The 12,605-nt window shown below is 43.3% G+C and overlaps 1 protein-coding gene across 1 annotated transcript in view; it reads left to right on the plus strand.

Annotated features, from left to right (window-relative positions):
• The first annotated feature begins 381 nt into the window (after positions 1–381).
• Positions 382–12,605, plus strand: part of Actg2 (actin, gamma 2, smooth muscle, enteric) — a 22,417-nt gene continuing 10,193 nt past the window's right edge. Inside the window, exons 1-3 of the mRNA XM_004634096.2 lie at positions 382–487; positions 8,231–8,392; positions 9,604–9,732. Coding sequence (XP_004634153.1) covers positions 8,267–8,392; positions 9,604–9,732 — 255 coding nt within the window. The 5' untranslated portion in view covers positions 382–487; positions 8,231–8,266. The remainder of the gene's footprint in view (positions 488–8,230; positions 8,393–9,603; positions 9,733–12,605) is intronic.

A 12,605-nucleotide genomic window follows, 5' to 3' on the forward strand; every position in this document is an offset into this window, starting at 1 on the left:
TGCACCTGAATTGGGGATACAGCATGAGTGTCCCAGGCAGACCCCGGAGCAGTGGGCAGCAAGCCCGAGGAGGGAGGTGTGGGCGGCAGAGGCCCACTGCCATTCTTGGTATGGTTCGCTCTCCGGGAGCAGAGTTGCGTCTGGACTTGCTCTGGGCAGCTTATAAGGCCTGGTGTAAGTTTTGTTTATGCAAGTGCAGCATAAAAGGAACAAATCCACCAGCACTGGGGCTGTTGCCACTCGAATCCTTTTGCATACATTTTTCAAATGATAATTCACTCTACCCACCCTTTCTTCCACACACCCCCCAAGGCCAATTTATTGAGAAAACCACCTTATATGGTAATATTGCTTACACACCGTCAGCTGGCCTTTTTAGGGACTCTGTTTAAAGAAGATCCGCCTCTGGGGTTTTATATTGCTCTGGTATTTCTACCCAAGATACAGCAGCTCTCAGTTCCCAGGAGGAGGACCTCTCACACCCTTGGTGAGTACTACACGCCTTCTGCAACTTCTTCCTTTCTGGAGCTGCCTGGCCTCCTGGGTGCTGGCAGTGCCTCCAGATTGGCCTGGCTTCTGTGATGCTGGCCCAGGTCATGTGTCCCCCTTGGTGGTGGCAGAGCCTGCAAGCACATTGCTGCCTGTCTAGAAAAGGCCTTTCTGTTCCTGGAGGGCATCCTGGAGCAGAGATAGTTTAGAATTATGCTCCCTCCTCTCAGGCCAGGAGGCACCTGGGATATGGTCCCTACTGCCTCTAGTTGCCCTGCTCACCCAAATGTCCTTTGTCCTGAGTTAGAATGTCTGGGTAGCTGTCCTAGGGAGCAGATACTTGGCAGAGAAGCATTTTCTTCTTAAGCTATGTGAGGAAAAGCACTGGGGATCCTGGTGTTCATCAGATGTGCAGACTGGCAACAGGATACTATTTCCTTCCATCCCTACTGGGTCTCTCTGTCCTTTGACTTGTGCTTGGCTAAGGCGAATGGAGAATTTTCACAGTCTAAAAAAGCTCTAGCATCACTGTGGGACGAGGAAAAGGACTAGGGTAAAGACAACGTCAAGACAACAGTCCTTAGCACCATTAAGTTTTTGGACTAGAAGGAACTTGGGAAACAGCTCCTTGATTGACCTTTGATGAGGACAATGAAGCCCAAAACAATGAAGCCATTTATCTGTAAGACTTACATGCAGCTGTGAAGTCACCTGCCATGGGCATTATTCCCTCACCCTAAAACACACACATGTAGACATGCATGTGCCAAGAATCAAGAAGAAATGATACAGGGAGGCCACTACCACTTTCATGGTCAGAACCCACTAGCATCTCTTAACAGCTGAAGCAGGCTCATTCCATGGTACAGGACCTCAGAGGCAACCTGCCTGGCTGCGGAAGCTATGGAGTGGTCTCAGTTTTCTCATCTCTAAAATTTTGGAGCAGTTTTAGCAGGATCCACTTGGTAGCTCTGTTGTAAAGAGCAGATGTATAAAGTACAGTAATCAGCTCAACAAGGCCAGGCCTGGGCCTGAATTATCCAACTTTAAGAATCACCAGAAAGGCTTGCTAAAACATAGGTGGTCCTGTATCCCACCCAGATTCTAAAAAGCATTCAGTAGGCCAGGAGGAGGGGCAATAAATTGCATTGCTGAGGAGTCTCAGGTGACAAGGTGAAGCTGAGGCTGCTGGTCTGGGAACACACTTTGCATACTATTTGCATGTGGGTCTTACTTTGAGACTAGCTTTTGGATTGAAAAGAGGCAGAGATGGGTAGCGCTGGAGAACCTGCTGTGAACAGGTGAAATTCTATATGTGAGGCTCGAGATGAGACACTGGCACTGGCAGTTTGACATCATGACATTTCCTTCTTCCTTTTGTCTTGTCCACTTGTATTTATTGAGCATTGCCTATATGTAAGGCCCTGTCCCTGAGAGACAGTGTAGGAACTTCTGCAATCACTGGAAGAGATAGATAAGTGGACGAGAACTATGGATTGCATGAATGGAGAAAAATTCAAGGGGTGTGGGCAGGATGAATCCTCTACTTTTTGTGTGCTGAAGTAATGAACGAACACTGGGGCACCATGGAAAGGTTTAACTTAGAGGGTGGCAGCGAGAGATCTGCATTGTGAAGGGACTGCTTTGGCAGCTGTGGGGCGAGAGTGGTACTGCTTTGCAGAAGACCTGAGCTGGTAGCATCAATCGCACAGAGGTAGAGTAAGAAGGGCTGGTGATTGGCTGGGAGAGAGGAGAGAAATAGCAGGGTGTTTGGTGTGGGTGTGGTGATTCTCTGAGGGTAATTCCAGATAGAAGCCAGAAATAAGGACAGCTGTCCTAGAAATGTATGCTGAGCTCAGGAGGGAATGGAGGTAGATGTGCATGTGAACACACAACAGGTGGTTGGCTATGTGAGTCTGAAAAAGTCAACTAGAGTACTGTTAGAATTTTCCTCTGTGTCTTTATTTTTCATGAAATGACTTCTCTTTGCCAGATTTTCTGATCCTATGTATATTAGCTTACCATCACTATAACAAAACACCTGAGATAACTTACTTATAAAGAGAAAAGGTTTATTATTCTTCTCAGTTTTAGAGTCTCCAGGCCATGATCCCTTGGCCCTTATTCTTGGAGCAAGAGTGCATGCTGAGAAAGATTGCTCATCTACAAGCCAGGAATCAGAAAAGAAAGCGGCCAGAGGGCCACATTCTCTTTCAATAGCATACCCCTGATAGCCTGGGGACGCCCTACTAGGCCCAGTTTCTAAAGATTCCACCTCCTTCTCATTATGCCACCCTGTTAAAGCCTTTAGCATATAAGCCGTTGGGGAACATTCAATGTCCTGAAGATAGGTAAGTACGTAGGTAGATAAATAGACAGACAGACAGACAGATGGCAGATAATAGTAGGTAGACAGTTATTTCTATGTCATTGGAGCTCTTGCCCAATATTACATCCCTAATGTTAGAAACCCCACCCTCTATAGACTTTCCTTTTACAGCTAAAGCTTTCTACTAAAATGAAACATCTTTGGGAACTGGCATAAATTCAAACTTCAGTGGTCATTCATTTTGTGAAGTAGATCATGTAATTCCTTCCAAACTGTATCCTGGGAATAAGTTTTAACAGAAAAGAATAAGATTAATAAGAAGTTTCTTGTGGTCCTTTACAATAGGGTTGACAAATATTTTCTGTAGAGGGTCAGATATTAAACATTTTAGGCCTCAAAAGCTTGAAAGTCTCCTACAATTACTTTCAATTTTGCTTTTGTAACAAAAGCAGCTTTAGACAATGCGGAAATGTATGGGCTTTCTGTATTCAAATGAAACTTTACTTATAGACACTAAGTTGAATTTCCTATGATTTTCAGATGCCATATGCTATTCTTCTACTGCAATTTTTTTTTTTTTTTTTTTTTTTTTTTTTGCGGAACCGGGGATTGAACTCAGGCCCTTGCCCTTGCCAGGGAAGCGCTTGTTCCACTGAGCCATTTCCCCGGCCCCTCTACTGCAATTTTTCAACCATTTAGAAATCATCCTTGGGTTCATGGGTTTCATAAAAATAGGCCTGAGTTTGCCTATTCTGATTTCCAATTTATGCAGCATTTTTGCTTCCAGTATTTCCTTGGATCCATCATCTTGCAACATGGATGTTAGCATTTCCATTTCCATAGCAGAGCTGGGGATGGACATAGCGCTGGAGGAAAGGTGTGCCAGGAGGGGGGTAAAGGCGAAGAAAGCAAAAGTAGGAGGAGGTCTGAAGTCAAACTTGTCCCATTTGGATGAGCGCGTGAGACTTTGCGCCTCTGTCCTCCCACTGAGTTGAGGGTGGCCAGGAAGATGGCTAAGTGAGCAAGTTATTTGCACTCATTATGTCTGGTTTCTGGCTACCTCTGGGGGAGAAATAATAAAAGCTGAGTTTCTAACCCCACGAGATCCTCAACGAAGCCCAGATGTGGTACATGCTAACACTGCCAGAAAAATTCCTCAGCTTCCCATGAGTGCAAAGTGGTTGTGACCCCAGGAAACCGCAGTGACTTTGGCTCAGGTTCAGCTGACTTGCTCAAGAGTAGCCACAAATTACCAGAAAGAGCTGAGGATGGTTTAGAATTTCTCCTGGCAGAGACATTGCAGGAGTCTGAGTCCAGGACAGAGGCCCTCTCCCTGGGCCAGTGGGGCCCAAACGAGGCTCTGGGCTGCCGCCTCTCACCTGCTTTCCCTGCCCTCACTTCTCCTTTGCTTCTGCTTCAGAAAAGTGGATCTAAAGCCCCTGAAGTGCCAGAGAATGGTGGTGTTGACAGCTTGAAGTCCCTGTGCAGGTTGTCTAAGCAGCCCCGCTATTTGGGAAACAAAGTCAAAGTCTCTGAATCTTTCTGTGTAGGGAACACAAGGAGGGAGACAAAAGGGTTTATTGAAAAGCCAGAGGGGCTCAAACTATAAATCACTTGAGAGAGGGCTGCTAGGGGGACCAAGAACAGGAGAGCCCCAGAGGTACAGCTTTGCCTCCTGGCTATCTGTCCTCTGCTGAGAGTCTGGTCTCCCTCAGATCTCCTGCTAGACAGGGCTGCTTAGCCTTTTGCTGAGCCTGTATGGCTCCAAATCAAGCATTCAGGGCCCCAGAAGACAAGAACAGACCAGGGCTGGAGTGGCCGCTAGGATATGGGATTGCTACCCTGTGCTTATTGAGCACCTATTGTGTGCTAAGCACTGGGCCAAGCGCTAATGCTGTAAATGTTACTTCAGACCTGGTCCTGGCAAAGGAGAAACATAGAGTTTCACAGAGAGGAAAGGACACAGACCCCTTTGTTTTGCTGCCAACAGCTCCAGAGAAACAGGCAGAAGCACAAATACCAAACATGGAGAAGTTATGACTGAAGTTTCACTGAAGTGATGGGAAAGGCACAAGCTCAAGATCTGAACCTGTCCAGGGTGGATGCCACGCCTGGTCCCAGCCTTTTCTGGCTGGGAGGTCTCTGACCAAGCCCTTTAATTTCTTTGAGACTTAGTCTCCAAACATATAAATTGAATATATTCAATCTCTACAAAGCCCTGAAAGAAGCTATCTGAAATCCTATTTTATATAGTCATATATATGACTATATTTTTTAAAATTAAAAATACATTTCTACAAACACTGAACATAAGTTGCAACAGAGAAACTGGCATATTGTTCATGCCATTATATATTTCACTTTCCCTATTGTGCAGAGGAATCAACTTATTCAATATCCTCTTTTACCTTAAGATTGTTTCTAATTTTGGTCAATTTATTATTTTATTATTCCAGTCTTTCTTTTTTTTTTTTAGACAAGATCTCTCTATGTAATTCAAGTAGTTCAGACTGACCTTGAACTCACTATGTAGCCCAGGCTGGTTTCAAATTTGCAGCGCTCCTCCTGCCTCAGCTCTCAAATACTGGGATTACAAGCAGGTACCTCCATGTCCAGTTTCAGTTTTGGTCATTTTATTTTATTTTTGGTTTGTTGAGACAGGGTCTCACTGTGTAGTCTAGGCTGGTCTTCAACTCACTACGTAGCCCAGGCTGGCCTTGAACTCTTAGCCATTCTCCTGCCTCAGCTTCCTGAATGCTGGGCTTACAGGTGTGCACCAGTACACTTGGCCCAATTTTAGTAATTTTAAACAAAGCTACCATGAAGGTGCTTTTGGCCATTTCATTTTCATTATTTCATTTGGTTTATCTTCCACAATGACAGCTTTCTACTTATCACAGGTTGATATTCACCCATTAATTAACACCTTTGGATGATACTGTTCAGCCAGGTATAAATATGCTTTCAGGTATTGTTGCTCAGCCATAGGTCTTCATCCACATGGACATCCTGGGAGCCAGGCCAGAGAGATGGGATTGATTTTCTAAGCTACAGGGGGCTTCTGAGGACCAAAAGTGCTGAAGCAAAGCTGAGTTTAGGAAGTCACAGCAGACTTATCTCCTACTGTGAGCCTTGCTTTAAACATAAGTGGGAGGCACTTCCTTCCAGTGACAACAAACCTCTGCTTCACTTGGCTTTGTCTTCCTGACCTTGTATTTGCAGGCCTGTGATCATCTCCTCTTGCTGTCTAGCTGCAGCTAGCTGAAGGCCATTTGGGTATCCACAGCATTTCTCCTCCTCTGGGCAGAACCACGTTCTGACAACACCTCTCAAGGCGCCCAGCTAGCTCAGTCAGCGGAGCATGAGTGACACCTCCTCAGCCTTCTTCCTACATGGATGCTTTCTCTTTCCTTATCTCACCTCTTTTCTTGAGCCTCAGAAGTCTGTCTGCCCCACCACTCCACTAAGGCCCTTGCCACTTCCCCTGTGCCCTACCCATGGGGTCCCAGCTTGGAGGCCTCCCAAGGTTCCACATCTTCTCATCCTATATCACCAAGGGTCAAGAATTGTCAGACGCTGTCTTTAACTCAGAAAAAAAAGAAAAGGAGAGAGGGAGGAGTACAGCAGATACTGGAGAAATTGCTTCCCTTCATCACACCATATCTGTCTTGATTTGGCTCTCAGCACTGGAAGCCAGGACTCTACTTTTAACACTGGTCAAGGCAGTGGGCAGTGAGTCCTGTCTGTCTTCATGCTCCTTCCTTCCCGATCCTCTCAGGCCACCCCTTCCTCTTCAAGGTGCCTTTCTCCTAGTTCCTCATAACTCTTGTGTCTTTTCTTCTTTAATGATATATTGTTCATTTTTTATGCTGTGAACTACAGGTGAATACACCCTCCTTGTCAAATGTTAGACTATCACAGATCTAACCCAGCCCCTCCTCTCCCAACCCCTCCCCACGCCCCGAGCTGCTCACGGAGCCCAGTCTAGAAGGTGTCCTTTCAGAACTTTTGCTCTGTAATTACACCCATAAGATGAAAGTCATGAAAAACACCTGATAATGTTCTAGGCTTTTAAAAGTAGCCACAAAAATGATTTTATGCTGTACATTCCATTCTGTTGGTCTCAGCACAATGCTTCACAGAACTACCCCTGTTTATCCTTATAGACCCACCTTGTCCTTCTTTGCTACAGTACAGTATCCTCTCAGTTGGACATTTGGGTAGCTCCAAATTGTTAAATCATGTGTTTCCCTAAAGAGAACCCACTTTCCCATATACTTGCCAATATCTGTTATAAAGCTTTGAATTTTAACAAGATAATGGGTGAAAAGTAATGTCATATAATTTACATGCCTCTGATATCTAGTGAAGCTAAGCACTTTTTGTTGAGTATTTTCATTTCCTTTACTGTATTCCTAATAAAAATCTTTGTTTTCCTTTTTGTTTTTTAATTTTGAGGTGGTTCTTACTGTGCAGTTCAGGCTGGTCTTGAACTCACAACTTTCCTGCCTAGGTCCCCCCCCCATTGCATAAATTATAGGCATCTACCACCATACCCAGCTCAGCTACTGGGTATCAAGGCATAGTAAAGCTACTTACTTTCTTGTGATCTGCAGGAATTCCTTAAATAATAATCCTTTGTTAGCCATATAGCAAAATTTTTCAACTCCTTTCCTAACCCTCAAGTCTGTCCACTAGCTGAAAATTTATATCCATCTCAAGTCTTTAAAAGGAGGTATTAGTTTGGGTGCCATTAATGAAAGAAGGGCTGGGAATATAGCTCAGTGGCGCAGCACCTGCCTGGCAAGTGCAAGATCCTCAGTTCAATTCCCAGTACCTTTAACAAAAGAAACTTATGTTCTTGGGGCCAGGGAGATGGCTCAGTGGAATAAGTGCTTCCCTGGCAAGCGCAAGGGCCTGAGTTCAAGCCCCGGTTCTGGAAAAAAAAAAAAGAGAGAGAGAGAGAGAGAGGTGTTGGGCTTCTCCTGAGCCTATTTCTTTGGCTTATTGATGGCTCATTCTTATTGTATCTTCATATGGCCCCTCTTGGGTGGATCTGTGTCATGTGTCTTCTTATAGAGACATCTATGGAAGTAGTTATAATGGACACCAGCTATACTGAACTAATGCCCTTGTTTTAACTTAATTGCCCACTTTAAAGACCATGTCTCCAAGTACAGTCACATTCTGAGGTACTGGAGGTTAGGAATTTGACAGGTGGTCACAGTTCAGCCCATAACAGCAGGGTAGAGGGAAGAGGCCAACTGCCAGGGAGTGAGAAGCTAGGTCACACCTGTCCCTTCTGCAACTAGACAATGGTTGCAGGGGAGGTCGGGCCTCAAAGTCAAAAGGACTGCATCCAGTTTGATTGAATGAATCACTGACTAGTTCTCTTCTCCTCCATTTCCCAAGGTGCTCCAGCCCCCAGTTCACTCAACCACACTCACTATGTGTGAAGAAGAAACCACTGCACTCGTGTGTGACAATGGCTCTGGGCTGTGCAAGGCAGGCTTCGCAGGAGATGATGCCCCCCGGGCTGTCTTCCCCTCCATTGTAGGCCGCCCTCGCCACCAGGTGTGTGCTCATCTGGACCCAAGGTTTTGACACTAGGAGCCACCTGGTGGAAACTATGTGGATCTCTCTCTCTCCCTCTCCCTTTCCCTCTTCCTCTCCCTCTCTCCCTTTCTCTCCCTTTCTCCCTCCGTCCCTCCCTCCCTTTCCATCCCTGCCTCTTTACCTTTTTCTCCTCCCTCTTTCTCTCTCTCCCTCCCTACTTTCCTCTAGTCTCCCTCTCTCTGTTTCTGTGTGTGTGTGTGTGTGTGTGTGTGTGTGTGTGTGTGTGTCTGTGTGTGTCTGTGTGTGTGTGTGTGTGTTCTGGGGCAAGGGATGCTTTTTTTTTATTTTTTTGACAGATTTTTTTTTTTTCAGAACGGGGGCGGGGTTGAACTCAGGCCCTTAAGCTTGCCAGGGAAACGCTTGGCCCCCAACTTTTTTTTTTTTTTAACAGTGCTGTTTTCTGATTAACTGATAAAGCAGGATTTTCAAAATACAAACATCTCAGGCCAAAAACCAATGTTCCGCAGGCATACACTAATGTATTATGTCTGGGTTATATGTGAATGTTGCTAGGTTTGGAAGAATTAAAATATATGCAATTTTAAAATGCCCTGGCTTTTAAGAAATTTGCATTTTGTGAAAACATACACACAACTAACTTAAGATCATCAGCCGTGACAGAGGCAAAATATTTCACAGGAACACAACAGATGAAAGGGTTAAATCTGAGAGGAGGGCTTTGGGAAAGGGTTAAATATGAGTGGAGGGGTTTGGGAAAGGGGAATTGTCACAGGAAAAGGGAGAGCTGCACCTCAGAGGGCTTAAGCATGTGAGAAAATAGCACAAACAAGACTGGGAGTTAGATCAATACCATCAAAGGGAATTTAAGGTGGACATGTTGAAGTCTGCTCTCTCTCTCTCTCTCTCTCTCTCTCTCTCTCTGTATGTGAAATAGGTGAGAGGTGGAGTGATGGGCCTTGATTTCTCTCAGAAAGTGTGATTATCTTAGGAGAAAGGAGACCATCCCACAAGAAGTCCTTCACTTCTTCTTCCTGTCATTTCCATTCTCACCTATGTCTACCCAACCTAATCTCTGCCATCCTGTTTCCAGGAAAAGAAGGGCCCTGTCCCCTTCCTCTTCCTCCTTCAGAGACATTCCAGTGCCTGAATCCTTCTGTGTTGAGCCTTGAGGCCAATTTGTTCCTCTGCCCTTCTCTCTTGCATTGCAGGGTGTAATGGTGGGAATGGGCCAGAAGGACAGCTATGTAGGGGATGAGGCCCAGAGCAAGCGAGGGATCCTAACTCTCAAGTATCCCATTGAACATGGCATCATCACCAACTGGGACGACATGGAGAAGGTACAGGAAACCCCCACCACCTTATTAAACTGATGATACATCATCACAGCCCTTATATCCCACAGTGCATTTGTCCTGTCAACTCTTCCTCAAAAATACTTCTCACATCTTTTCTTCCTGTGTCCAGGACCATGCCTTCAATCTAAGCTGCCAACCTTTCTCCCTGGAGTCTATTGCGGTTACTTCCTGCTGGTTTCTATGTCTCCTGCCATCTCTCACTCACCCAATTAACTCTCTACTAAGTTTCCTAAAATATCTGCTCACATCTCTTGCATTCTCTGACATCTTCATTAAGAACAATAGGTTCCTACCCCTCTGTACTGGCTTCTGGACCACACCTCATTCCCATATTCCTCCTCTTACCCAGCATTCACTCTGGCTGCTGCTCACCCTTGTTCATCATGCTGATGCTGCCTCCGAAGAGACAGATAACCCTTTTCATTTCTCCTGTTATAACTTCAGCTAGATGTATTGGTGCTACATTATGATTCTCTAATAAAACTTTTTTCCTTTCTATCTTTCTTTGTTTTTTTACAGTACTAGAGATTGAACCCAACTCATTTGTACTGAACTACATGCTCAGCTCTTTAAGAAAAAAAAAATTTGGTTTTAAAATTTTGTGACGAACTCTTGCTAAGTCTCTAAGCTGTCCAGGCTGGGTATGAATTTGGGATCTTCTAGCCTTGGCCTCCCAGAGCCTTGGAATTATAGGTGTGTGCCACCATGCCTGGATTTCTGAAAGCTTTTTTGTCTAAGGAAATGTTGGAGAGGCAATTTTTAAATGGAAGCATTTGTGCTTCTGAAACTACGTGCACTACATGCTAACAAGCCTTCCTAAGACTCTTCCGATCAGTTCCACTGATAGTGGACTGAGAGTTCTTGTTTCTCTTGTGATTGCTTTCTGAAATATAATAGAGAACTTGTTGAGTAGGCTACAATTGGGAATGAACAATGTTGAGTTGAAATCTGTAATTCACTTACAGTTTCCTCAAAATCCTACATGGTGAATAGAAAATTAGCATAAAAAATGCAGTAGTTTTCACATGCACGCAGTGGAGTGGGAAAGGTCCCAGGCACTGAGGTCGGCAGAAGAGAGATCTGAGTGTGAGGCCCACGCTGCGAGTCTTAGTTTCCTCCTTTAGGAAGTAGAGATAAAAGTGTTTTCTTCATTAGGTTTATTTGGAGATTGAATTAGGTAAATACTTAGTATAATCCTAAAGGATGAATTAGTGCTCAAAAGTGGTATATATTATATATACAAGAAACAAAATATTTTTTCACAGTAGTGGCAATATGTAAACTCTTTAAAGAAGCCCTTAAAATATGTGCCTCAAAAGAAAAACTGAACAGGGTAAAGGTGTTAAATCTCCCGTAAATAACTAATACTGATTGCCATTCCAATAAAAATTATGTAAAATAATTAAAAAAAAGTATGCCTGGAAAAAAAGCAAAATTATGAGAGAATGAGTAAAACAAATTATGAAAAAAGGCTTGCCATATCCAAATGCTAAAATATTGCTGGGTATGGTGTTGCAGGTCTGTAATTACAGTTTGGGAGGCTGAGGCAGGGACATCACTGAGAATTCAAGGTCATTCTAGATTACACAGTAAGTTCAAGGCCAGCCTGAACTACATAGTAAGACCCTGTTAGAAAAAGAAATAAAAAAGTATAACATGAGTTGTAAAAATTAAAACAATTTGCTATCAGCACAGAGATCAAGAAGAAATATACAATAAATGGAACTTTTAACACCTGAAGGAAAAAAGGGTTATTGCAATTAATTATTCTGAACTAGCTGATTAGTTGTTTGGTATCTGTTGGGGGAGGGAAGTTCCAGTACATTCCTCATACCATCGCACTAAACACACATCGATTAACTGTAAAGTTTCAAAGATGAAAAAAAATAATAGAACAAATGCAGGTATTTACTCGGATTTCTGGTGAAAGTATTAGTAGAGAAAAAAGTAATGTTTGACTTAAAAAAGCAGAACTTCTATTATGTCAAAAATAAATTGGGCCAGGCATAGTGGCACACATGTAAATTCCTGCTACTCAGGAGGCTGAGGCAGGAGGACCACAAGTTTGAGCCAAGACTGATCATCTTAGTGAAACCCTGTCTCAAAATAAAAACTAAAAAGGGCTGGAAATATATCTCAGTGGTAGAGTGTCCTTGGTTCACCCAATGCCACAAAAAAGTCAAGCAACAGATTAGAAAATGTTGATGGGGCCGGGGAGATGGCTCAGTGGAATAAGCACTTCCCTGGCAAGTGCAAGGGCCTGAGTTCAATCCCTGGTTCCGCCAAAAAAAAAAAAAAAAAAGAAAGAAAAGACAATGTTGAAATTGCATTGAATCATTACTATAACAAGTTAATATAAATTGATAATTAAAAATACAGAGTGTCCCACAAAAAAATAGGACATATATGGATAAGTATACCAAATGGAAATTATAAGAATTATAAAAACAAATTTTAAAAATCAAGGTATGCTTTTACCTATAAAATTATTTCATACTTTAAGAGTATTTAATGCAGGCAAAATAATCACTTTCTTATTCTAAGGTAAAGATGAGGTAGCTTTTCTGCCCAGTAAATCCACATTTAGAATTCTTTTCTTTGTGGAACATCCTGAATACTAAAACAGAAAATGCAATGTGCACAAAGATAGCTACTGCAAGATCATTTATAAATAAAAATCAAAGACACTATAAGTAGCAATGTGATTAACTATATGATATACATGATGAAATGCATAAGGATTAAGAATGTTTCTTTAATTTACTAAAAATAAGTATTTAGGGGCCGGGGAGATGGCTCAGTAGAATAAGCACTTCCCTGGCAAGCGCAAGGACCTGAGTTCTGCAAAATAAATA

This window comes from Octodon degus, unplaced genomic scaffold, assembly GCF_000260255.1.
Source record: "Octodon degus isolate 3935 unplaced genomic scaffold, OctDeg1.0 scaffold00058, whole genome shotgun sequence".
In the NCBI taxonomy this organism is placed as follows: domain Eukaryota; kingdom Metazoa; phylum Chordata; class Mammalia; order Rodentia; family Octodontidae; genus Octodon; species Octodon degus.